Source organism: Rattus norvegicus, chromosome 18 (genome assembly GCF_036323735.1).
Source record: "Rattus norvegicus strain BN/NHsdMcwi chromosome 18, GRCr8, whole genome shotgun sequence".
Lineage (NCBI taxonomy): Eukaryota > Metazoa > Chordata > Mammalia > Rodentia > Muridae > Rattus > Rattus norvegicus.
In genome coordinates, this window is record NC_086036.1 from 11,772,745 (window position 1) to 11,799,354 (window position 26,610).

The 26,610-nt window shown below is 39.5% G+C and overlaps 1 protein-coding gene across 3 annotated transcripts in view; it reads right to left on the reverse strand.

Annotated features, from left to right (window-relative positions):
* Window positions 1-1,966: 1,966 nt before the first annotated feature.
* The window catches only part of Dsc1 (desmocollin 1), a 57,158-nt gene continuing 32,514 nt past the window's right edge, over window positions 1,967-26,610 (reverse strand). For 2 of the 3 annotated variants that reach the window (XM_039097287.2, XM_039097286.2), the window contains exons 5-18: window positions 26,288-26,490; window positions 25,037-25,156; window positions 23,843-23,998; window positions 19,542-19,686; window positions 18,538-18,704; window positions 16,929-17,063; window positions 15,072-15,257; window positions 13,776-14,035; window positions 13,525-13,667; window positions 8,674-8,886; window positions 7,899-8,135; window positions 7,065-7,189; window positions 6,209-6,463; window positions 1,967-5,299 (exon numbers count right to left, since the gene is read on the reverse strand). In XM_039097287.2, coding sequence (XP_038953215.1) covers window positions 5,102-5,299; window positions 6,209-6,463; window positions 7,065-7,189; window positions 7,899-8,135; window positions 8,674-8,886; window positions 13,525-13,667; window positions 13,776-14,035; window positions 15,072-15,257; window positions 16,929-17,063; window positions 18,538-18,704; window positions 19,542-19,686; window positions 23,843-23,998; window positions 25,037-25,078 — 2,262 coding nt within the window. In that variant the 5' untranslated portion in view covers window positions 25,079-25,156; window positions 26,288-26,490 and the 3' untranslated portion in view covers window positions 1,967-5,101. 3 annotated transcript variants of the gene reach the window in all.

Below are 26,610 nucleotides of genomic sequence, written 5' to 3' on the forward strand. Positions count from 1 at the left end.
CTGGGAAAAACAAATTAATTGTGTCAATGAAAAGGTCCCTTACTAAACTTTGAGTACATTTTCTGTCCCTATGTCCCTTACAGTAAATGGTCTTGTACAGTCTCTAAAAAGTCAGTTGTCCATGAGAGATGAAGGAAGCTGATACTTTGCAAGTGATAAGAGATGGTTTTGAATGTGTGTTGTCAACTCATCGAGGATAGCCTTGCCTTGGGCCTGCTGCTCTAGACAGCCTGCCCTAATGGCTTCATTTACTTGCAGTAGGTTCTGTGTTCCCTCTCACCCAATCATTTACATTGAGCTTATCAAAGTTTCGTGTGCATGCACATCTGGTGCTTTTCCTAAAATGTAGATTTTAACTCAGTAGGGCAGACATGGTCTGAGACACCTCTGTCCTGATAGGTTGTCAGGTGTCGTCCACATTTCTGGGACCACAGGACACTGGTGGTGAAAGAAGAAGCAGAGAGTTGAGATGAAGGGTAGCAGAAGGACGGGAGTCCCGAGGTGAGCTACGTCAGAAACCTGAGGGCTGCATCCCAGCTCGGAGCCTCCTGTGTAGTGGTAAATTATTTAAAATCCTGACCTGGGGCTTCTACCCCACTTTGATCATTGAGTTCCTGGATTAAATGTGCACGCACGCACGCGCGCGCGCGCGCGCGCACACACACACACACACACACACACACACGCGCGCGCACACAAAACCTTTATATTTACACTATTGTTCTGCCTTAATCAGAACAATAGCTAGGCAGCCGCCTATCTTCCATGCTGTTAGAATCTAGTTTTCTATCAATAACCCCCAGTTACTTACTATTTTCTGTGTCCCATTTGGGCTGTTCTTAACTTCTGTTGGGCAGCCCTCAGGGACAAGATTTTATGGCTCAGCTAACCCGTGGTGGCTCTCCTTTCTCTTTTCTTCCTCCTCCTGCTCCTCCTTCTACTCCCTCTTTCTTCTTCTTCCTCTTTTCTTCTTCCTCTTCTTCCCCTTCTTGTTCTTGTTCCTTTACCTCGTCTTTTTCTTCCTCCTCCTCCTCCTCCTCCTCCTCCTCCTCCCCCTCCTCCTCCTCCTCCTCCTCCCTCATGATTCCAAGCCCTGGAAACCTAAACCCCAACTAAGTCTCCCCCGCCCAGCTGTTAGCTGTCTGCATCTTCATTCACTAATCAGAATTAACTGGGTGGCAGAGTCATGGGGGCTATGCGCAGACTCCAAGTCTTGGGGCTTGCATTTAGCATTACAGCAGACAACAAAGGACAAAGACCGCAACACTCCGGTGTAGGTCTTTCGGTCCAGGACTCAAAAATTTGCATTTTAAATAATTTCCGGGATTCTGCTGTTGGTCCTGCTCTGGACAAGCAATGAAAGAAATGATCACATGCAAGCCACTTCCGACCTTGTACAGCTGCCACGTATGGAATGTCTTCAAATACTTACCTTCTAAGGGAAACTCTGAGCCGTGAGGCCATTTTCTAGTCTGTAATTCCTCAGGCTATAAGCATTCTCTGGGAGGCAAAGTCAAAGAAAGAAAATCCTTTCGTTTCCACTCTGGGTTTTCTTTTGCACTGGAGTTCCAGGGATCAAACCTAGCTGCTCACACGTGTGAAACAATTTGCCCCTGAATTGCACCCCTCCATTCCTTCCCAGTTGGATTGCAGCTTCTCTAACTTTTTCTGAAATCCAAAAGGGAGTAAGTAATTCTACATGAATGACAGGTAAAACCCTTCTCACCTCAACTGTAGCCTTGAAATTTATTTTTGGAATTAATAGTGTCACATTATGTGGCTTAACTTGTCTAACTATCAGGAATAAAATTCCCCAGTTCCAGATATTCATGGTTGCACATGGACAACTAAACACAAATTTCAAATCCTGTGTCCATGGATTCTCATATCCAGTGCTGACCAAAGAGATGCTTTCTCATCCTCTATCACTAAAGTTAGTGAACAAATGACTTGTAACTGTATATTGTTTATCAAAAGATACCTTATTCCTATTTATTAATAACAAGTAATACAAATTTTAAACATTTTATCTTCATGTAACATTCATTATGAATACACCAGAAATCTGAGGGCCAGGTCAGGGGGCTTTCATGCTGATACATGCACACACACATACACACACACACACAAATACACACACACACACACACACACACACACAAATACACACACACAAAAATAAACACACCTTAAAATGGCTATTGTTGTTCATTAAAAGGATCTGAGGTAATACAGCATGGTTTTTATCTTTATGCAGATAGCATCTATTCCAGAAAATCTTTATTGTATTTTCACTTATTTTATTGGGCTTTACACACTGTGAATCTATGTATTCATAGAAAGCTTTCTCCTTCTGTACTTTTTCCATTACCCCCAAGAGGAAAAACAAAGGTGGTGTCTAGTGATTACTGTGTTCCCTTAGATTTATAAGAGAAGCAGATAATAAATGGGTCAATGCCATAATATTCCATGGCTATCGTTCCATTTCAGATTTCAATCATACACCACTTCTATGACCTACATACTACAAAAAGGGAATGAAAAACTTCCCAGATCTAAAGCACTCATTTAAATATTTTCCAAATGACATTTCTACAAAGTAAATGTACACATGGGTTTCAAGTTCTATACAGTATTTTTAAACATTGAGAATTAACATTTAGTATGTTAGGGAGCATTTGAGGAAGCGTGCTCACTAAAGAAACTGTATCATTTCATCTCTCCTGATCTTTCTTCCCATGGGTATTTTGTCTCTCTCATGAAATATTTGAAGCCAACATCAAAAAGATAAAAGCTGGGCATGTTCCCCCATATATGTTGAAATACAGAAAACATTTCATAGCTATCAATTTATTAAATCAACAATTACTTAAAAGTCAAATTTATATGAAATACAGTACTTTATTAGCAAACTAAATGGTGCAGTCTGGTAGGGTTTCATATATTTAGTTCATCATACAGTTAATATTTAATTTTTGATGAAAAATGAGAATTACTTGGAGTTGCCTAAATAAATCCAAAAATAAATATAATTCCTCTGAGAAAAGTTTTAATAATATATTGAAAAAAATTAAATATCTAAAACTGCTTGATACAGATAAATTCTCCGAACTTTCTAATAACATCTAATGCTTTAGAGAGCCTTCTCTTGATGCGTAAGAAATCCACCTGTGGATATAAATTGTATGGTTTAATTTAGAAAAAAGTTTTCTCACGTATAATTCAGTAAGTCTAAGAGCAAGATGACACAAACAACTGTAAGTGATTGTTAAGGGAATAATTTGCAACTGCTCATAGAATATTCTATAACTACATTGAATAATATAACTTACTATGACCTTTGACGCATTTCCAAATTGGTACTATATAAGAGCCTAAAATGTCAAAATTCACATTGTCAGATGACATTTACCTCAAAAAGTAAAAATTGCATCACTCCCAAATCATCTTTTTTTTTCTTTTTTTTTCGGAGCTGGGGACCGAACCCAGGGCCTTGTGCTTGCTAGGCAAGTGCTCTACCACTGAGCTAAATCCCCAACCCCCTCCCAAATCATCTTACAGTGACTGTAAAAGTCACACATTATGGGGAATTTACAGATCATATCTGCCTTACTAATGCTATATTTCATTTTATTCCAATATCCAATTTCACAATAAAAATCACCTTTCCTAATGAAGACCAATAAGACCTAAAGTGAAACAGCAAACTATTTTGCCAATAGATAGAAAGTAATGGGTTAAGAAGGAAAGTTTAGTTTAAATGTAGTTTTCATGAAGTGTAACTTGACACATATCTGTACTTTCCCACAAAGGACTAATAAAATATAATTTAGATATATTTTTTTTCTTTATAGATCAATAAAACAATCTTATTAAAGTGTTACACCTCATTTATTCATGCATGTTAAAATAGCTATTGTTTCAATAAAATTTGGTAGATGTTCCTGTAATGAACTAATGATCTTTAATGCATGTCCACTTAACATTATTTCTAGCCTTCCAACTTTTTTTCCTCTGAGTAATTACCAAAGTATACTGAGTATTGTGTCCCAATGTGGACATTAACTCAGTATTAACATACGGTAAGGACTAAGCCTTGTATCGGTTTCAGCTAGATGCTTCTATGGCTAGTTGGAGTGAAGTTTAAAGACAGAGACCAGTTAAAAGCCAATGAAATAGTAGATCAGTGTCAAGTTAAAGAGCTAGCAGTCCTTCCAAAGTATTTATATAATTTTTCATATTTTAGTACATATAAATGTGGTAAGGTAGTACCACATTAAGTATGATCAGTGATATATATATATATATATATATATATATATATATATATATATATATATATATATTCCGTGAGCCTAAGCTAGTTTATAGAAATCAGGATTCCAGTGTTTTCATTTTCATGGAATTCTTGACAAATCTCTACAGTTTTAGGTCCAGTGAGCATGATGCTCTGACCCATGTTATTCAGACAGAAGCTCCATGATCCCAATGATAACATAGCCATGTGGGCAGAGATCGAGTCGTAAGCTTTGAAGGCTCTGAATGAAGATAGCACTCTTCTAATGAGGGAAATGTACAGTGAGAGTAGAGCTTGTTAGGCACACAAAAGGCTATACCTAAAACACTTAAAAGTTTATCTGAAGCTACTCTGGAAAAGGGAAAAACAATATCTTGGCACTAAAGGAAATACTTTAGAAGCAGAATTCCCATGACCTTGAAAAATATTTACTTTTTATATACACAATGCAAACTCATATTTTAAGCTTCCACAATACCCAACTCTACCATGGAGCCTTGCACAGTGTGCAAAAGAGCTTAAGTTTCAGACATCACCAGAATTTCAGTGGCACACGCAGTTCAGTCCTGAAGAGGCCATAGACACGCACAGAAAGAAAAGCAACAGTGACAACATCCTGTCTAGACAACAGGCAAGTTCTGGGGACAAGGAGAATTTGGGGAGCTATGGTTGGTAAAGCACCCTTATCTACAAATGACTTTACTTTCTTTTAATACCCAAAGTCGCTACTACAAGCTGTTATCCTCTTACATCCAGTGACACCCCTGTGTTCATTTGCAGATGTTTCTCTACTAACTAGCACCTTTATTTCTTCACACATGTCTTTGCTAATGTCCTAAATTTCGGTTCCAAGTGATCTAAAAACTCTAGCCCTTCTTCCTCCTGCCGATCACTGCAGCAACCCACAGAACCAGCCATGGAGCCTTTGCCTTCATAGTTATATGAGCGAACGTAGTCATCACAATGCTTGTGTTCCTCAGCTTGTCCACACAAATACACCTTCTGTATGGAGAAAGAGCACAGTTTATTATGACTTTTAAAAGACACCTAAACAGACCAGCATAAAAATGATATCTTGGATTTACCTTTTACTGTTTAATTTTTAATCAGAGTGTGTCCTCTAATGGATTCCTATACATAAAAAATGCACATGATTGGTCTATATTATATTCATTCTTAAAATATAGCAAATACATAAATGCTCAAAGTGACCACATTTATAAGAACCAAGGCTATGCATATATCACATAAATAACTTACAAGTTCTCACTGGAATATAAGGTGTATTTAGTTGAACTGTATCTCAATGGCTTCTTTGTATATGTGGGGGAGAACCAGTGTAGGCTGTGGTTCTTGCATTTATACCGTATATAGTTTTGAGGGCCTAATACATTGATGTTATATATAACATGCATAATATATTCATGTTATATAGTTGTAATTATCTAACATTTGGCTCATATCAGCCTGAGCAATCTGAAACAAAAGCAAGAAAAACATGCAGAATGGAACCTAAGATTAAAGCCTACCCAACTATCTTGGTTGATTGAGGTAGGCAAGATTTCATAACTACATATAGAACTATAGCATACTGGCAAAATGGTGGAAATTTATGGTCTGTTCATTATACTATAGCGAATTCTTCACTGAAGATGTATTTTTCTGATGATATTTAGTGAAAAAGATATCAGTCTTTTAATATACCAAAGACATACACATAAATTAGTCCTAAAGTCTTGCAAATCAAAAATTTTAAATTCAACTCTGAGTATGGCCCTTACACCAGTGTCTGTCCCTGTACAGGAGATGAAAAGGTGTGATCCAGGTGTGTGAGGGGTACTTTGGGAAACCCTGGTTTATAAATCATATTAGGATTGGACATAGTAGGCACCTAAAGACTTAAGCACTTACTTCGCCGAGCCGAGGTTGAGTGAAAGTTTGCCAGTCAGTGTAAGCATATCGGCCAGTGTCTGCTGCTCCTAGCACACCTCCTTTGCTGGACTCCAAGGTATGGTGGCCACCTCCTTTGTTGGACTCCAAGGTGTAGCCTCCTTTGACCATCTCAAAATTTTGCTGTGTTTTGATTCCTTGGCCACCAAGAGTCCCAACAGATGTGCTTGTATCACAGATGTTGACTGTCTGTGTGGGGAGTCTAATATTTGCCTCCTAAAGGTAGAATTAGAAAATGAATGAGTGTCACAGAAACCAACTCTTTGTTACCACAGACAAGTCACTTGCTCTGCTTCTGTTCTTTACGTGCAAAATCAGAATAATCCTAAGAATCATATCATAGACATTCTGGGCCAAAGTCTGCCTCCTAGGAGTTCATATGTTGAGGTCTTAACCTCAGGGTCACTGTAGATGCAATTGTGTAAGTCTCAAAGAAGTTAGTCTCTCATCTAACATGAAAAGGAAAATTTGGAGTGTCAGATAGAGTGATGATACCATGAAAATTGCTTTCGTGGCCATGAGCCAAGGGACAAAAACTGAAAAGAACTTAAGCTATCCTTCTCGGGGCCTTCAGAGGAAATATGGTTCCGTCAATATCTTATTTATCTTATAAAACAGGGAGAACATGTGTTTTTACTGTTTGAATTGTTCCTTAAAGCCAATACAAATGGACAATGAATTAAAATAGGCAGAGAACTTCAATTTCTGCTTGGTGCAGTATAGGTCAATAATTATTAGGCTTTACTATTACTAGAGGGTAATCAGTTATGTTCATTGGGTCATCATGTTATTCAGTGGGACTTTAATTCTGATTTACCGTCACTTCTTCTCCTGGTCCTTCGGTGTTTGATACAATTAAATTTTGCTGGGCTACATCATCTGGGAAGCATTTCTTGACTGTTCTCTTAGTAGTAGTCACACAGAAGCATGTAAATAAAATGCCTACAGGAAAAATTAGAAGCAAGGTAAAATAATTTTTTTGCCATTCTGGAAGATATTAAAATAATTTAACAATAAACAAAAAATTTTAAAAAAACAAAGAAATTGAAAAAGTATTTTTTAAAAATGTCTCTACAGATTTTCAGAAATCTTCACTGTCTCATGATTAACTTCCGAGGAGTTAAAACATGACCTCTGAAACTTACCTAAACAGCTTTAATCTGCTGTTACTACTGTTTCTTCCACAGTCAGAGAACCCCACTTAAGGAAGACTGTTTTAAAGGCACATGTACCAACAGTGATACATGTCCTTAAGATAAAGAACTGCAGTATATTTTTCCAGAATATCACAGCTGAGATAAACTGTCCCAGGTGGTCCACATCGTAAAGTTTTGGTCCCTACCTCAGAGTGCTGTTAAGAGGTGGTAGGGTCTTCAAAGGGTGGGCCTTAACAGAAGGAAATTATGTCATTGAGGACAACCCTAACCCCTTCTTCCTCTCGTTTTGGTTTCTAACTGCCATAAGAGAAATAGGTTGCTTAGTTACATGCTACTGGCCATTGGGCACAAAACAACAGAGCCTGTTAGCTATGGGCTGAGACCTCTGAAACTGAAATAAAACAAACTTCTCTGTAAAGGTTGTTTTCTCCAGGAAATTAGCATGTAAGTATTCCACAGCACTGGGTTGGTACACTTTAGACAGTGGTACTTACACAGTAGCAATGCAGATCCCAGGACCATGGCGAGAATGGCCCATTTCCCAAGGATTACATTTGGTTTAACATCCCTCTCCTCAATGGCCATTCTACATTCTGATGGAATTGTACAGTCACACACTCGCACTGATAATACATGTTTTGCAGAAAAACCATGTCTGTCTTGTATTTGGATTGGCACAGAATAGTAGTTATAATTAAGATTGTGTCGTTGCCGAAGAATGGCACGTTTACCTAAAGGGAAAAGGGTAGATAGAGTATGTATTAATACGACATTTCAACAACATTGTTCTTACTAACTTCAAGAAATTAATATGCAACAAAATTAATAGCTCATTTTCTTTCTTAAAAATTATTTAGTGTTTTAGAAAAGTAGGAAAAGGGTTGACATTATTTTAAATTAAAGGTAGACTGATCTCCATGCTGGGCATGGTGCTACATGCCTTTAATCCCTGCATTCAGGAGGCATAGGTAGATATGTATATATAGTATATATGATAGATGATTGTTACACAGACATATGCATACATAGGTCAATAATTGATAAACTGATAGCTATTAAGTACATAATTGCCAAACAAATAGATGATAGATATATAGATGAATGGTAGATAGATGACAGATGACAAAAAGATATTAAAGCATTTTATTTTTCCAAGATGAATAACTTTCTACAGTATATATGTATTTATTATGACAAGCCAAGGTAAGAGCACAGGCTGTCAGCCATCTTGAACTGGGATTACTTACAATATGTAGCATAAGTACTTACCATCCTGTGACTCTAGAGTCCAAAGTTTGCTGGAAGAATTATCCAGAAGGAACTGGAAAGGTGGACCATTATCTGGCCCATCTAGATCTACGGGTTCCAAAACGGCATAATCCTTTTCCTGCTGACAAATGGTTATGTCCTTGTCAATCTGTGGTGGGTGGTCATTAAAATCTTCCAGAAGGACTACCAGTGTTCCTGTGCAAGATCGGCCAACTAGGATAAATAAAAGGAGGTCACTCTGATGGCAAAGGAAATGGAGATTCACTTAAGTCTACATTTAACCAATATTTATCATTTAATGTTTTTCCTGTAAGAGGCTCCATTTGAGACATGATGATAAAAACAGAACAGAAGATGCTTGACATTAGTCTAATAGTCAAAACAGAGTTGAAAATAAACTTGGGAAAATTTCTAGGACACTCAAGGGTGATTTTCCATTTACAGGAAATGGTAGAACATCAGAAGAGGCATCTCCATGCATCTGTCTGGTCCAACAGCTTACTTTAGATTTCCTATTTAGGCGACTCATACGTGTCAGTAAGTGGGGAGTACCAGCCACAGAGCTGAGAAGTACTTGTGCCAACTAAAATCTAAATCCATAGCATTTCTAGAAAGAGCGTCTAAAGTCAGTAGTCGTCATCACTGTATGTTTCCCATCTCCCGAAGCTCACTCTATTATAAGTCAGACCTGGGTTGAGCTCTTTATGATTAGAAAGGTTCCACATTGTTCCTTCTCACGTTGTGGCACACTCATTAGCTCCCAAGACTGTGTGTGTTCCTTTTGGACTCAAATAAGAAAATGCTTTGCTACGATGGCTACACAGTGAGACTTTTAAGACTTGTTCCGAGGCTAAAACTAAGAAGGTATTTTATATGGTTTGAACTCAGTTGTTCTAAGCATCAAGTACACCTCAAAACTGTAAAATCCTCAGTAGCTAATTTCACTGCCTGATCCTGGAGGCTTATGAGCTTCTCAAACCACAGAGGAACAGCAAGTCTAACCATGACACATTAGCTGGGACTTATTAGGGAAGAGTGCTTGCTGCTCTTGCCAAGACCACATTTTAGATTCTAACATTCATGTGAGGTGACATGGACAAACAGGTCTTTCTTCAGTGAAAGGATCCTAAGGGAGAAGACGAGAAGAGAAGTTAGAGATAGGAAAGCTGGGCTCGGGAGTTACTGCACAAGCAATGTGTTATGCCAAGCAGGACTATTGAGAAGTAAGGATCTTACATATGCTTATAAGGGGAGATGGGACAAATTCAGCAGAAGGCTAACAGAGCACATGGTGAGCATAGGATACTTCAAGTGTCAGAAATTAAGTACATAGAGGCTTTGAGACTGAGAGCTTCAGTCTCGCTAATGGTGGTGGTGGAGGAGGAGGGGAAAAAGTTCTCAAGAATTGAAACCTTAACTCATTTGAGACACAGAACCCAGCCGTAGACTGGATCTTACCCAGTCTGTTCCTGGGCAAAGACACAGAACTAGGTCCCCTCTGTCCTTTCATCAGGGTCTCTGTGGCGAAAGTCTTAGATCAGCCCAGCTCGGCCTGTAACTCTAGCTCCAGGGGATCCAGAGCCTTCTACCTTTCTAAAGACCATGCATGCGGGAGCTCATATACGCATACCCATGTCACTTTTAAAGATCTGCCTTAAACAGATATATACCGAATTCTCATCTTCATGCCTGATAAAGGGACAGTTTACCAGAAGGGTGGCAGGGTGGGTATGGGAAAAAAATTGAGCTCTTAACCAATTTAGAAGAAAAAAATACGAATGAGAAAAAGTGAAGGCACAATTTCAGAGTTACAGCACTAAACAATAATTATCATATTATTTCCAGCATATAATAATGCTTAAACTGCAGTATTACAAATCAAAGAAAGACTAACAGAGAACAATCACGGAAGCTGTTACTGCTATTCATTTGAATAATTTAAGGGACATGAGCTTCAGGGTATGGCTGCTACTCTCATGTTCTAGGAGTAAGGTGCATAAAACAGTGTCCTCAAGACACACAGCAGAGAGATTAGCCTGACAGACAAGAATGACGCACAGGAGAAATACAAGGACGTAAGCTAGATTACGTATGACTCTGGGACATTGTTTTGCCTAAGCTTCTCTCTTTTATACTAACCCTACCAAGCTTACCCTCAGTATTTTTCAGTACTAAGCAACAAAGTTAATTTCTTATATTTTGCTCTTGTAATTTTCTCCTCTCTAAATAAGAATTTCCAGGATTTCTGTAGTCTTCCCCTCTTTGTGCCTTACCCCAAAAGCCTCTGGAGTCTCTCAATGTGTAGAGACGCCTAAGTGTTCTCTACTGGTAAAAAATTTATACCACAGATTCTCTTAGAATATAAAGCAGAAAAGCTTTCATTCTTAGAAAGATCAAATCCTCATCTCAAGACTCCTAGTTCCCATGATCCTGTGCTTGGAATTTAAACATCTAAAAGTAAGCAGACAGAGAGCCCTCTTTCACATCATAATTATGTGTAAAACATTTAGATTTCATTTTTACTTATAGGTAGAGCAAACATAAAAAAAACCCACATCACCCAGAACTGTAAAATATATTAAGTTAATATGTTTCTCAGCTAATATCCCCCACCCGTTATTCTACAGAATTTTGGAACTTATAGTAAAATAACTCTATAAAAGAAATGTATGTTTGAGGTGTGGATCAAAGAGAAAGGTAATATGCAGGTAGTTCACTTGGTAATGACATTCTCATTAAGAGGGAGCACAGATTTTGAAAGCTAGATGATTTTTATCTGATAGGTGGGTTCTTTAATGCTTAGAATATAAAGCGTCAAAGCTTTCATTACTAGGAGGACTAAACCTCCCCGCAACTCCTGGTCTCCATGGTTGTGAAGGGGATATGTAACCCGGTATTTCTATCCCAAAGGCAGCAGGGCTGAGAGGCGAGAGAAGCCTTAATGGGCAGAGTGGGCATGAGTCAGCTTGCCCTGTCTGCAGAAACAGGAAGTCGCCGGCGTCTTCCCTGGTTAACTTTTTGTCTGTCTCTCTTTCAGCAGCTCCAGCTCTTGCTTCAAAACTATCAACAAGGCCAGAGAGGTGGCTTGGTGGTGAAGAGGGTGTACTTCTCTTCCAGAGGATCCGAGTTCAAGTCCCAGCGTCCCTATCAAGTGGCTCACAGCACCTGCCACTCCAGTTCCTTGGGGAGCCGTCACCAATGGCCTCTTTGCTCATGTGCACACACACAGACACATACACACACACATACTTTTATATAATTTTAAAAAATTGTAGCTAAAATAGGCTATATAGCCAACAATATCTGGGGGTTTGTGTTATTAACTTGAACAAATTAAGGAAATGTGCAGACATAGCCAATGTTACTGTCTGACAATACATTTTACATGTTCAACTTAGACATCTTAAAACAGTTGACACCTTCTTGAGTTAACCGAATAGGCAAAAGAATTAGTTCAGTCTGAAAAGTCCCAAGATGATGTTCTTTTATCTCTGTGAGGACTTCTCTTAAAGGGTATGCACATAATCAAAGTATAACTTCTTTTCATATTTTATTACTTATTTTAACTTTAGGTTTATATAATGTATTGCATAATAGTACATGTGTACATTGGCAAACATTGTTAGCACATTTATATACATATGTTTATTTAAACTATATATGGTTCCTGTAGGCAGGAGTTTACTTCAAGAGTTTTAAGATCATCACTTCACAGTTGACAGTGTTTGAAGGAGACACTCTAGGTCCTAGAATGTTTGTGGTTGTTGTTTAATTGAAAATAGATTTTTTTCATATAATAAATTCTGATTACTGTTTCCTCTCCCCCAGCTCTTCCCAACTCCTTCCGACTTCCCCTCTCTCCTAAACCCATACCTTATTTTTTCTCTCTTTAGAAAGCAAACAGGCATCTAAATAACAACAACAACAACAACAACAACAATAATAATAATAATAATAATAATAATAATAATAAAAGCAAAACAGAATAGGACAAATAAGCAGAAAAAAGAAGCCAAAGTAAAAGTACAAGAAACACACACAGACTTAAAGACATGCACATCTGCACACACAAAACTCCTGTAAAAACAGGAAACCAAAAGCCATATATAAGCAAAGACCTGTAAGGTAAATTTCCTGGCTAGTGTTTATGTCAACTTGACATAAGCTAGAGTCATCTGAGAAGAGGGAACTCCAGTTCAGAAAATGTCTCCCTAATACTGGGCTGTAGGCAAGCCTATGGAACAGTTTCCTAATTAGTGGTTGATGTGGGAGAGCCCAGCCCATGAGGAGTGGAGCCATCCCTGGGCTGGAGGTCCTGAGTCTATAAGAAAGCAGGCTGAGCAAGCCATGCTAAGCAAGCATTCCTCCATGGCAGCACTTCTCCATGGCCTTGGCGTCTATTCTCACCTCCAGGTTCCTGCCCTGTGTGACTTCCTCCCTCACTGCATTTGATGATGAACTGTTAAACGTAACTGAATGAAATGAGTCCTTTTCTGCCCAACTTGCTTTTGTCATGGTGTTTCATCATAGTGATAGTAACCCTCACCGGGACAATTAAAAAAACTAAAGGCCCCAGACAAGGCATTCTGAGAGGAAACGATATCCCTCAACAGAAATAAATAACCAGTACTAAAAGTTAGACTTCAGTCTTTTACTCTCTTGTGGCTCTGCCCAAGGCGGGCACACAGGGGACTAAATGGGTGATCTCAGTGCCCTGAGCCATTACACTCAACACAGCGTTTTGCGTTGTACATTATTGGTACCTTCGAGGAAACAGTGTCTGGACTAAAATTTGCCCTAGACACAGTCACATTCTACATTCACGTTTCACTTTTAGAAAATGGCACTCACCTGAATCCATCGCCACCACGGAAATATTGTACTGGTTGTTCTTCACGAACTTCGACTCTCGGTCTAGAACTTTCACGGTTCTCAAGTCTCCTGTGCTTTCGTTAATCTCAAACCAGTTATCTTCGTCTCCTACCATTTTATACCTAGGTTTTCAGAAAGCAAACGTCAAATGGCCGAAGCGAAGACACACAAACCACTCCTAAAGTTCAGGCTCCATGGAAGATGCGGGCGTTTTCAGGAAAGAGCATTACCTTAAGCCTTCGCCACTGCTTGTTTCTGGGTCCATCGCTTTGTAGCCCAGGAGCTGTTGGCCAGCTGGGAGCCCATCTTTGCTCTGAATGACTTTGACTGGTGGCAAGCACTCAGGACCCTCATCTCTGTCTTTAATTTTCACAGTGACGGTTGCGGTGCACATTGTTGGGGGTTGTGTGTTGGCGGCATTAGTGAACTGGGCTTCGTTAAGCACGCTGATTTGCAGAGTGACTTGGCGGCTGACTTCATAGTTCAATGGCTGTTTAACGAACATACACTGATCAGTCCCCATATTGTTATACAGGACGCTATGATTCCAAGATTTAATAGACAGGGAACGCAATTTCTAGATTTAAAATGTTGCCCAAAGCTGGCGCTAATTGAAAGATTAATTATCCTTTTTAAATGGTTAACTTATCAATTTTTAAGAGTTGACCATTTTCCTTCCTACTTTTTTACTTTGGAAGATCCCACCTTCATCTTTATTGTAATTTTAAACACTAATGGGAACACAGCATGATTGTGTCTAATCCCAGTAAGACTCCTGAAGCAAGTGAAATTTAAAGAAAAAGGTGAAGGAAGGAAATACAGAAGACAGGCAAGAGGGGAAAAGAAAGAATAGACAGTGTAAAAATTAAAGGACATTTTATGAACATCTTATCAGAAAAATAACTTCTTTGGAAAGCTTGAAACTACCCTGGGGGGTTAAAGGAGAAAAACACGCAGGACAAGGACATAGTGATTCAGAGAGCAGCCAGGTGTTTACATTCAGTGCTGCCCATCAAGGCCACTGATAGATTCAACTTCCTCTGCTTAGTTAACTTCATGTACAGAGGGGTGAAGTGTGTGTCTGCTATGAGTTTCCGCTTAGAAAGAGTGAAATAACAGAAAAGGCTCTGTGTGCACCACTGTAAAACATTTCAACACCATACAACACTACTGTGGACATAGATAGATATAGATATAGAAATAGATATAGACATATGGTATTAATTTAAATGCATGTATTACACATCAACTATATATACATATGTATATAATTCCTTTTATCAAAACTCTCATTATATTCTTTGATTCCATTACCACTCCACAAAATTCCTCTTCTTCCCAAGTCCTCTTTCCAGGCATATTTGTCAATGGAGTGGCTATACCACTGACGAGTGACTCCTTTCCCATGTGTCCTCTAACTGCCTATAACTCCCTGGAGAAGGGTCCATAGATAGAGATACCATTTATACCAATGTCAAAGCACAGGTTTGGATGCTGTAAAGAATAGCTTTACGATTATTACGTACCTTGACAACACACAAGACTCCTTCATTTGTGTTTGGATCTGTTGTGATTTTGAAGTTCCCATTCTCGTTCCCCTGTAGGATTTTGTATACCGCCTTCGAGTGGGGGGTGTTGGGCAAATCTTGGTCTTGCACCATCATCCTTAGAATCTCAACATCAATTCTGTTTTCGTCTACTTCTGCAAAATACTGAGGGAAAACGCCTTTCTAAGTATATGTCCACAGCTTTAGCAATGTCATCTTTATATTTAAAGTTCTATGTAAAGAATATAATGTGGAGTAATGTGCTCATAATTTGGAAAAGTGTTTATAAAGTTTCATGTCTGGCTAACTTCTTTCTTTCTTATCGTGTTTTCAAATCCCCTCCATTAACCAAAGGTGACCCATCTCTTAACTGCTAAAATTCTGTGAGGTGATTTTCCTGCTCTCTTTCTATCTCAGATTTGCCTCCTCTCTGATCCTGTATTATACTTACAGTCCACCCCGTCTTTAGACATAGCGAACACCAATTGAACTGTGCTAATGCATTAATTGTATAATACCTATGGTGAGAGCATATATTGCTTTTTTGTTGTTTTTTCCCACAGTAGTACGGATTGAACCTGGAGCCTGAAGAGGCAAGGCAAGTGCTAGACAACTGAGCCACGGCAGCAGCTCAGAATGATTGGTTTTCACAATAATCCTGCTTTGCTTACTTTGATCAACAAGCAAACATTACTAAGAGAAAAGTTTCTTCTTTTTTTGAGAAGTTAAATCATGGACATTACTCTGAAATAAAGCTAAGGAAGCATAAGATATTAAAAGACTAAAAGAATAAATTATAATCTGCAAGGGATGTGTGGTGTATTGAAAAAAATGGCTCCCACAGATAGGGAGGGGCACTAATAGGAGGTGTGGCCTTGTTGGAATAGGTGTGGCCTTGTTAGAGTAGGTGTGGCCTTGTTAGAGTAGGTGTGGCCTTGTTAGAGTAGGTGTGGCCTTTTGGAGGAAGTGTGTCACTGGGGGTGGGCTTTGAGACGCTCAATCCAGGTCTAGTGACTAACTGCTCTTTCTGGTGCTGTGGATCATGATGTAGAACTCTTAGCTACTTGTCTATCACTATGGTTGCCTGTATGCCTCTGTGTTTCCCGCCATGGTAATAATTGACTAAACCTCTGAACTGTAAGCCAGCCCCCATTAAATGTTATCCTTATAAGTTGCAGTAACCATGGTGTCTCCTCACAGCAATTAAAACCTTTACTACGACAAGACGTACGATGAAAAGGCTCGCACCTAGGTATGTGAATGAGCTCTTTGACAATGAAGTATCCATCACTATATTAGATTTCTTATTCTCTGACTAAAACTCTAGTATAGGTGCATGAAAAAGTGCAAAGCTACTCACTGGAAGTCAGAAAAACAGTCATTCCTTAACAATCTCATCATATAGCATGTCTGCCATAATTAGCTAGCTAAAGTCCAACACAGGAGGAGCTATGGGCAGGACATCACTCTGACCCCAGCAAAGCATATAAGGCTGATCTCTTTCCTGCTTCATAACTTGAAATACACAGGTCTTGGGAGAAAAGGCCTCTTCTTCAAAGTCTAAAAGGGTCCCCAAACTGACAATAATAACCAAGAAAACACTGAACACATGAGGTACACCAGAACAGAAGTGCTCTTCAGTGGTCAGGAACGAAGGCACTTCCTTACCTCAGAAACTTGAGCACTTCAGCTATCCTTCTCGTGCAAACCACATCTGTTTTTAAGTGATTACTATTTAAAACAATATGTCTGTTTTAGGAAGTTGCCAAACTCTAGGGTTTTTTTTTCTTTTAAATATGAAGGAATCTAGTTCAATAAGCACACAAGTCCACTCACAGAACTTTGGGTGAAACACGGTGAATTGTCATTCTCATCCTCCAGTGAGATGGTGATCGTTCCGGTGGTGAAGAGACCGAAGGGCTGGCCCCCCATGTCTCGTACCTCCATCACTAGTTTGTAAGTATCACATTTCTGTAAAAGAAGGAAAGAGAGGGAGGGAGGGAGGGAGGTACGGAGGGAGGGAGGAAAGGTATTCGTAAATACATCTATTTCCTCTCACTGACAGTTATGATATATACTCTGTGTGTTGTGGTTATATTGTGAACAGGCTTTACATTTTTTATATATGTATGTGTTAACACAACTACATGTCCTGCCCTGGATAATTTTAATAAAAACACCATAAATACAAATTCAAAACAAGGAATTGAACAAATTATACAGCTAATTTCACTTGTCAGTTTTCCTAGGTTTAGAATCACCTAGGAGACGTACCTGGGCCTGCCTAAAAGGGGATGTCAAAAGGTTTCACTGAGTGTGGAGAGCACAACCCTGTGCGCTAAGGGACAGCACTGTCCTGTGTGCTAAGGGACAGCACTGTCCTGTGTGCTAAGACCCCAGACTATATAAAGGGGAAATGGAGAAAGAGAGCAGAGATGCAGCTCCTTGGTTCCTGACTCTGAAGTGTGAACAGATACCTCACACTGCACCTTCCCTGCCATGCTAAATAAACTACTCTTAAAGCCAAGCACAAACAAAACCTCCCTTTCTACTCACAGTAAATGAAGGAACTACCCAGCGGCAGTTTTTTTAACATTTAAAATGTCAGCTTATCCATTCATGTCTGACAAAACTTAAGCAAAACCTGTAGGTTCTGAAGTGAGGGAAATAGCTGTGAGGGGAGTAAATGCACTCCTATGTGCAGACAGTGAAAGAATAACTTGTACTGTAAAGTAGTGAGCCACTGAAAGTCCTGGGAAGTTCAGACTACTTCCCATAGGAGAAACCAGCCAGCATGGAAAGGCTTCGTGTTGTGTGGCTCAGACTGCGACACCCTGGAAAAGGCGAAACTGTAAAGAATCTCTCTGTGTCTCTGTGTCTCTGTGTCTCTGTCTCTCTCTCTGTCTCCATCTGCCTCTCTCTCTCTCTCTCTCTCTCTCTGTCTCCATCTGTCTCTCTCTCTCTCTCTCTCTCTCTCTCTCTCTCTCTGTCTCCATCTGCCTCTGTCTCTGCGTGTGTGTGTGTGTGTGTGTGTGTGTGTGTGTGTGTGTGTGTGTGTTTCCCTGAGATAAGGAGAAGGAACTGGGAATAGACAATGGACCTGTATAGGCCTAGGGAAGAAAACAATTGGGAATCTTCTGGCTTTCTGATCAATTTACCAAATGCCATACGTCATAATGAAATTACTTTTTCAAAAGCAAAACTGAAGTAAAGTAAGTGTTATCAGGACCTCGCATCAGCACAATGAGAGCAAGTCAGACCTGTCTTATCCTTGTACAATCTCAGCATCTCTGCAGATGCAAAGATGTCTCCAGAGAGTCCCTCCCTGGGCATAGCTTGGGAAGAAAGCTCAGGGAGGAAGCACATGGGCTGTACTGTAATCATCCTGGCAGTAATTACCAGCTTAAACAGTGACTGCTGATGAATTCGTGCACTGAACCATTACCTCCCTGTCCAGTAAAGGTGTGGTGGTAGTGATCACACCCGTGTCTGGGTGGACGGTGAAGTGCTTGGGGTGATCTGGGATTTGTTGCAAGATTTTGTACTTCAGACGAGTGTGTAGGGTTCCTGGCTCATCCTTGTCTATGGCAGTCACTTGTCCCACTGAAGTTCCTGTTTAGATAAAGCCAATGTTGTCAAATTTTAAATCATATTATAATTGAGTTATAAACAAAAAATACAGGTATCATTGCAGAAGATTGTCAAAACACACATGCACACAAAGACACAGACACACATATAAGCCACACACACACACACACACACACACACACACACACACACACACCAGAGTTGTTTACAGATAATCTGAGCATTGTATAATTGCTCTTGCAAACTTCTCCCAAGCCTCTCTTCCTTGGAACTTCAGCTAGGTATATACTATGAAAAACATGTCTTATATTTTTCATACAAGGAATTAAAACCTCTAGCAAGAATAACTCAAATATAAATGTAATCAAAGATATATGTAATCCAAAATGCTAAAAAGTACATAAAGCAAAATTATAAAATTCAACTTTTACTGAGAAGGTGTCTCTCTATGTAGCCAGAGCTGCCCTTACGATGTCCTGATTAGCTTTGAATATCCAGACATCGCTGATCCCTACTTTCTGAGTGCTGAGATTTAAGGTTTGTGCCACCATGCCTGGCAATCATTTTACCATACAGTACTTTTGAAGTGTCGATGATCTTGTAAAATGTCGGGCCAGTGTGATGAAACTGGCTAAACAGCTTGTTGTTGAACTGGATGATTTGAGCTCAAGACCCCAATTCCATAGTCCAAGGAGAGAACCTAGACAGTAGACAGGCAGGCTCTCTCTCTCTCTCTCTCTCTCTCTCTCTCTCTCTCTCTCTCTCCCTCCCCCCCCCCTCTCTCTCTCTCACACACACACACACACACACACACACACACACACGTTAATGAAATGTGGATTTTTAATGTGAACTCACCGTATCGACAATTTTCAGGCACACTAAAAACTGTCAGTTTGGTTTCAAAATATGGGGCATTGTCATTGTCATCTTCTACCTTGAAGAGCAGAGGCAGAGGGTACTCTGGGGCATAGCCATCAGCAGTGGTTGCATATCCATACACCTGAAGGGCGGAAACATCGTCAGTTGCTTCTTACGTGACAAACCGTGCACAAAAAAGGCAGGGGTAGGGCAGAGGCATTGTTTAAAGACACACACAGGTATGTGCAGCTAAGAAATGATGTCGTGCATACAATGCACAGTCATTCTCTATGCACCCTGTACCTTCTGCCGCCTTGAAAAGTTATTTCTCATTATTCTTTTTTTCTTTTTTCTTTTTTTTTTTTTTTCGGAGCTGGGGCCCGAACCTAGGGCCTTGTGCCTGCTAGGCTAGCGCTCTACCACTGAGCTAAATCCCCAACCCATTATTCTTCTACAGAGTTCCATGTGCTCTCAGTTCCATGAGCTATAAGTGTTCTCAGAACTAACTGTGGTTTTTAACTTGTTAGAACACAGGTAGACCCACCGGTAGATATGCTTGTAACAATGACTAGCAAAGCTTATAAACATGTCTCAATTTTAATATGCATATATTATGTCATAATTCTGGGTGACGGCTCTACCTGCATTTTCTTATTTTTATATTACAAACATACGTTTTTAATAAGATGGTAATAAAACCGTATTTGTATCCTTAACTACATGACAGCGGGCTGCCTTTTGATCCTAGGCACCAGGATTTAAGATTTGCTTGGGTTTTTTTTTTTTTTCATATAAATTCTACACAGTTACTTTTGTATTTTTGTGTCGATGTATTGGTGCAAAATGGGCATTCAGTAAGTGGCTGTTGACTTACCTCCCAAATGAGCCCCCTCACCTAATCCCACGATCCTAACACCCCCATCCCCACCATTACAGTAGTTTGAATGAGAACGACCCCCAATAGACTCATACATAGAAATGTTTGGTCCCAGTCTGTGGACAGTAAGAAAAGATTAGTATTGTGATCTCATTAAGAAAATGTGTTTCTGGCTGTGGGCTTTGAGATTCCAAGCCCAGGCTCCCTCTTACTCTGCCTGCAACTTTCAGATTAGATGTGAGCTCTCAGCTGTTGCTTCAGTGCCTTGCTTACCTGACTCTGAGCATACCCTCCACCATGATGATTACAGACTAACCCTCTGGAACCGTCAGTAAGTCCCCAGTTAAATGCTTCTTTGATATGCTTCATATCAGTAATAACCCTAAGACTACCATCTTCACCACCATAACTCTCAGAAATACCACAATCACTACCACCACTGTCACCATCAACATCATCACCATAACCACCATCACCACCCCTATCATCACACTACAGCTTCACAACCATATTTAGAATATTCGAATATTATACTATTCAGTCTTCCATCAGTTCCTCTCATCTCCCCCTAGACTGTGTGTGTTTTTCTCAAAATGCCGGTTTTGAAATTTAAGACTAGATGAAAGCAGGAAAATGTCTAATAGATTACGACTGTCATCCTGCAACACCTAACACACCGAAACAGGTCCTGGAGAAACATATAAGTTAAGTGAAATTATTTTAAATACAGCAATTCATTATTAAAATCACATTTTATATAAATTAAATAGAAGTAAACGGTCAAGCAATTGCATCCAAACCTCCGCTATAAAATTCCGGAGTATGTATATTGCATGTCTCTAAGGAGTTCTCCTGCTTGCATGTGATATTGTCACATTGTCAACATCTGTGGTAGGTAGGATAGATATCAGCAGCCTATAAACTAAGAAAACAGATTCCTAGAGGTTGTGATTCACCAAGTTACAAGGAACAGTGACAGATACTTAAGAGGCACTGGAAGAACAGGCCACAGAATATATCTTGAAAAAATGAATTGTTTGAAAAGATCACAGGAACCAGAGGTGCTGGATGACTCCGAGGAAATGGTGTCTTCCAGACACAACAGGACTAATGTTCACGTGAACTCAAAGAGACTCTGACAGCAAGCACAGGGATCTACGCAGGTTCAAATCAGAAGGGGAAATGGACATAAAACACTATCTCTAATAGAGAAGCTATCTGCGATTGATACCAGCAAGAAAAGGGGCAATAGGCCTTATTCCAATGGGGCATGGCTGGGCGTATAAACCAAACTCCAGAGAAGACCCCATGCCCAAGAGCATAATCATCGAAAGCATAAAACTAGCAAAGCATACAGCAAGAAAGTAATGCTGTGGCCACACACAGAAAGACAACTCCGAGGAAAGACGGGTGTGGCTGAGAAGACAGCTGCAGGAGGAAAGAGCTTGGGATGAAAGAGAGAGAATGATGAAAATTCACTGTGTGAATGTATGAAAGTGTCAAACGGTAACAAAACTTAATGTCAAAGAGGTTTGTTTTAATGATTCTGTCCCCTCCCTCTGACAGTATTAAGAAGCAAAGAAAAAACAAGAGGTTGAAAATCAGATCCTATCAGAACTGTGATAGTGAATGAAGTAGATCCTGCACCAAGCAGATGGCTTCTTAGGTCTGGGTAGAGAACATCCTTGGTAACTGCCCTACTTACGGGGAAGGCGTTGTCTAAGCAGCAAGCATCCAGTGTGTCTCTTACAGAACTTTCGCTTGTATGTAGATAAAGGTAAACGTGATTGCAATAGGACTGGACATAAGCTACACATTTAACTCATGTAGGTAAGACTCTGTGTTTAATCACCAGGCTCAAATACAGCAGAGATGAAAGTGACAGCCATGCTGGGTTAGGGTAATTCTGCAATGCAGTACTTGCTCGCAAGCTATGGCCAGCGCCCACTGAGATCTACTCCCAGCACTTCAAACACTAAAACTGAAATGGTTACAATGAAGCTTGGCTTCTCTCTCTTCAATAAATATTCTTAAAATGTTTTTTTATATTGGTGAAAGCATAGAGTACAGAAAGTGTTACAACAGACCCACCTTTGTCCTCAGTCATGAAATATCTACAACAGAAATATTGCATATTGTTTTCAAACTCATGCTACTTTAATGAGTTGTTTTACAGTATTCTAGTCTCCTCTTTATTAATTCTTTACCAAGGACCCTCTGCTCTTTCCTTGCCCTCCTTCCCTTGTATTTCACATTCTAAGTGTTGAATAACATTTTATCTTCCCATCTTTCTTCTCTTACCCTCCTCTCTCCTCTCCCTTTTTTCCTTCCTCCCCCTTTTTTCTTTCTGTTCTTTCTGCTATTATGATAGGCTCTCACCCAATAGCCCAGGCTGGCCTTGGATTCACAGTCCTCCTGTCTTGGCCTCCCCTCTGCATTGGTATGGTGACAGGCCTGTCCAGAATGCCTAGCTCTAAACCAGTTTTTCTACTGTAAATGCATCATCTTCTTGGGAGCTCTCCACTCCTCACATAAGTTACTTTCTTTCACAGGTGGCTTTCTGAAGCTAAAACTCTGAAGAAACGCTGCTAAGTTTCCCCTCTGGACTTCCCTCACAGACATTTCTCATGGTTAAACTCCAACAGCAAGAAAAACTATTACTCTCATTGAGAGTTGGTAAATTTAAGGCCTTAAGTAGTGTCTTTCAATATCATCCTCCTAAGGCATGGGGCTGTCTCTTATATACCAGTTAAAGATTAGAATGCTAAACAGATATGTGGACTTGTCTTTAGGAAGAAGAATAAGATGGATTGGTAAATAAGTTCTAGAAGCCTAGAAAAAGTACAATTCAAGGGTTAAGTTTCTTAAGAAAGGGGTGTGGGTGGGTGTTGGAGTTGGGTCATTGCACAACACTAAGCAAGGCCCGAAATGATAGTTCCAACCAACCTACACGCAAGTTCAGAGCGTTCAGAGCGCCATGGGTGATACAGTCCAGCTCAGGACAAGTAGGTCGGATTTTCTGGGCATGTGCTCAAGTGCCAATTTTGCTTATCTTGTTTTTTAAATTTCATGTGTTTTACAACAGAAAAGCTTGGCTAACAGTAATGGAAGTATTTTATTGTAAAGACCTTAAAACCCAGTGACAATCTCAGTTACTTCTCCAGAGTTTTGTAGATAAGCATCCGTGCTTGAAAATTTGTCATATTTTCTATATATCCTCTACCCATTTGCTTCCCTTGTTAAACCTACTGTCTCTTTTTTCAGCCTAGCCCCAGTTTATAGTGAATATTAGTAATGTTTTATATATATTTATATATATAAATTATTTGACACAGTATTTGTTTTTAAAAAAATCGATGTTTAAATATTAAAACATGAGTAATAAAGACCTAATGTTAAATAAATATTTCAGTAATCGTACCATAAATTGGTCATACTCTTCACGGTCAATGCTTCGGGTACAATAGATGTCCCCAGTGTCTTTCTCGATGTAGAACAAATTGAAAGGCTCTTTGTCCACACCTGGTCCGCTGATAGAGTAAAAGATGGAATAATTCTGGCTAAAATCAGATTGGATCTGTAACAAGAAGAAACAATTTGGAGAGAGAACAAATACATCATGATCAATATCTTAATCTAGTCTCTGAGAGGTTATTTTAAATCACTTTCTCTTTCCTCTGTTCCTTTGCCCATTTTATTAGAAATCTTATCTTCATTCTTCCACATGTGAAATCAAGGCTCTTGTCCCTTGTTTGATCCCTAATGTTCAGAACACATCCATGTGGTTCTGAAGCCTGTGGAGCAGTGCATCTTACCATATTATGTTTCTGTGTACATGGTACAGAAAACCTTTCTGTGATTTCAGGTTTTGGGGGGTTGAAAACTGTATGATTACTACTGAGGTAGTACAACTTCTTGCACGATTAATTTTACAGATCTTAGACTGTTCCAAAGCTTCCCTGTGTTTGCATTTTAGCTGTGTAGCAGTGAGACATCTCACTTACTAAACAACAACACCACCACCACCAAATGGGTAGTTTGGGGGATAGTTGTTTATTTAAGCCAGAGTTGAGTTATGCAGAATTAGTAGACAGAAGCTCTACAGATTAATGCTTAGAAATCCAGCACAGGGTCGAATGGCTCAAGTATACAAGTGCTTGCCTCTAGACCTGACTACTTAAGTTTGAACCCTGGAATCCATATGGTAAAAGTAGAGAAACAACTGCTTCTAGCAGCCTGCTGACTCACATGTGTTTGTATGGTACTTGTGTGCTCATACCCCAAATAAATAAATAAATAAATAAATAAATAAATAAATAAATAAAATCTTTGAACAGTTAGTATTTGGATGAAAAACTCTGTGGGATTGTTACATTGTGATGGATAGATGATGTCAACATAATTGATAATTTATACTTCTCATTCAGTGGATTGCACACTACTTATTTATGTATTTTATTGGATGTTGGGGATAGAGTTTGGGGCTTTGTGCATACTGGACACACATACTACCACTAAGCTACAACCCCACTCCATTAAAACTTTGCCTTTTAAAAAGGAAAGTTTAATGGTGGAAACATTTAACACATATGAAGTAAAAGAACATAGAACAGACCCTCTGAACGTGCTGTGGAAATGGACCCAGTGAGTTCTCCATCAGTGAACACGGAATGGGAGCCCATCTTCTCTTACTGCGCTTGTGCACTGGTTCCTTGGTATGCCTCTTCCTAAAAGCCTACATTTGATGAGAAATGAAGAAATACAGCATCACTGAGTATTACTAAAACTGTGGGTTTTCCCCATTCAACATAAAATAGGAAAAATACGTAAGAGTAATACATGACAATATCATAATCTCCAAAACATTTGTACTATATTTGTATTATACTCTTCAGTAAATAACACACACACACACACACACACACACACACACACACACAGACATATGCATGCATGCACGCATGCACACACTGACCTCATATTATATTATATTCCCAAGTTCTACTTGTTTTCTAATATAACCAGTTAGCAGTCAGAATTTGGTTAGTCATTGATATAAATATCTTTGAGAAACTGTAGAGTCTCCCTGCCTCCCCAGTAGATGATCAATTAGCAAATATTTAAGAATTGGCTTCATTTTGTATAGAATGGTACAGGTAAAATCCTTACCTCTACAAAAATATGAATATCTTTTATTAAAACAGATTTCATGCAATTTGGATAAAAAGAATTCTTTTTATAATCACAGAACGCATTTTAAACTCAAGGAAGAGTGGTCTTTCGATCAAAAGAAGTGTATTTGGGGGATCTATTTATAAATGTAATCTATAGTTTTAGATGACTATATCCTTATGCTGAGTTTACTTAAAGTGAGATATGAAGTTTAGCAAACTTTTTATTCCCAAGATTCATCACCCTTAAACACATGAAAGTGAACCTATGATCAAAACACCTCTACAGAACACCATTGCCAGACCACACATCCACTCTAAAGTCCTACAGAGTTTTTAAGTAGGAGATCAGGTCTCTTTGATGAGTGTCACCAGCTGTCAGTGGAAGGAAGCCCAGGGTGCAGCGGCACTGCCTGGAATCCTTCACTGGTCTCTGAGAGTCACCCCTGCCTTGTTCTCCTTCTTCAGGTTGGCTCTTCTTCCTGCCAAACCTTAAATTTGATCTGAAACTTTTGATATTCCTACTTTGATCCCTGGCCTTAGTCATCCTCAATAATAACTATATAAATAGTGTAAATACCACTCTTCTCTTAGGAGAACGTTGAGTAAAAGACAAAAGAATCATTGAAGGATGACATGAGCCTTGCAGGTGCACCAAGGGCCTTGAAAGCACATCCTACCCTACCATGCTTTACCTTTTTTTCTCTTGCTGACAGTACAATTTCTAGCTTCTTTTGTTCCTGCCCTTGACTGTCTGAGAGCAAGATGGAGAAACCCCTCTTTTCAGAAGACAAAAGCAGGTCGTGTGTTGCATAAATTGTGCCGTCTTCTAGAATTCTGAAGGCTGGGTCACTGGACAGGATCAGGCTGGGTGATTTGAGACACTCCTCCAGATTCACTACAGTGAGGACATTTCACAGCAATTGTCAGGTTAGATGGGAAGGAAACGAGTCTTACAGGAATGACAGCTACATGCATAGGAGGAGCAGAAAGAGGGCAGGACACCAAATACCTTCTA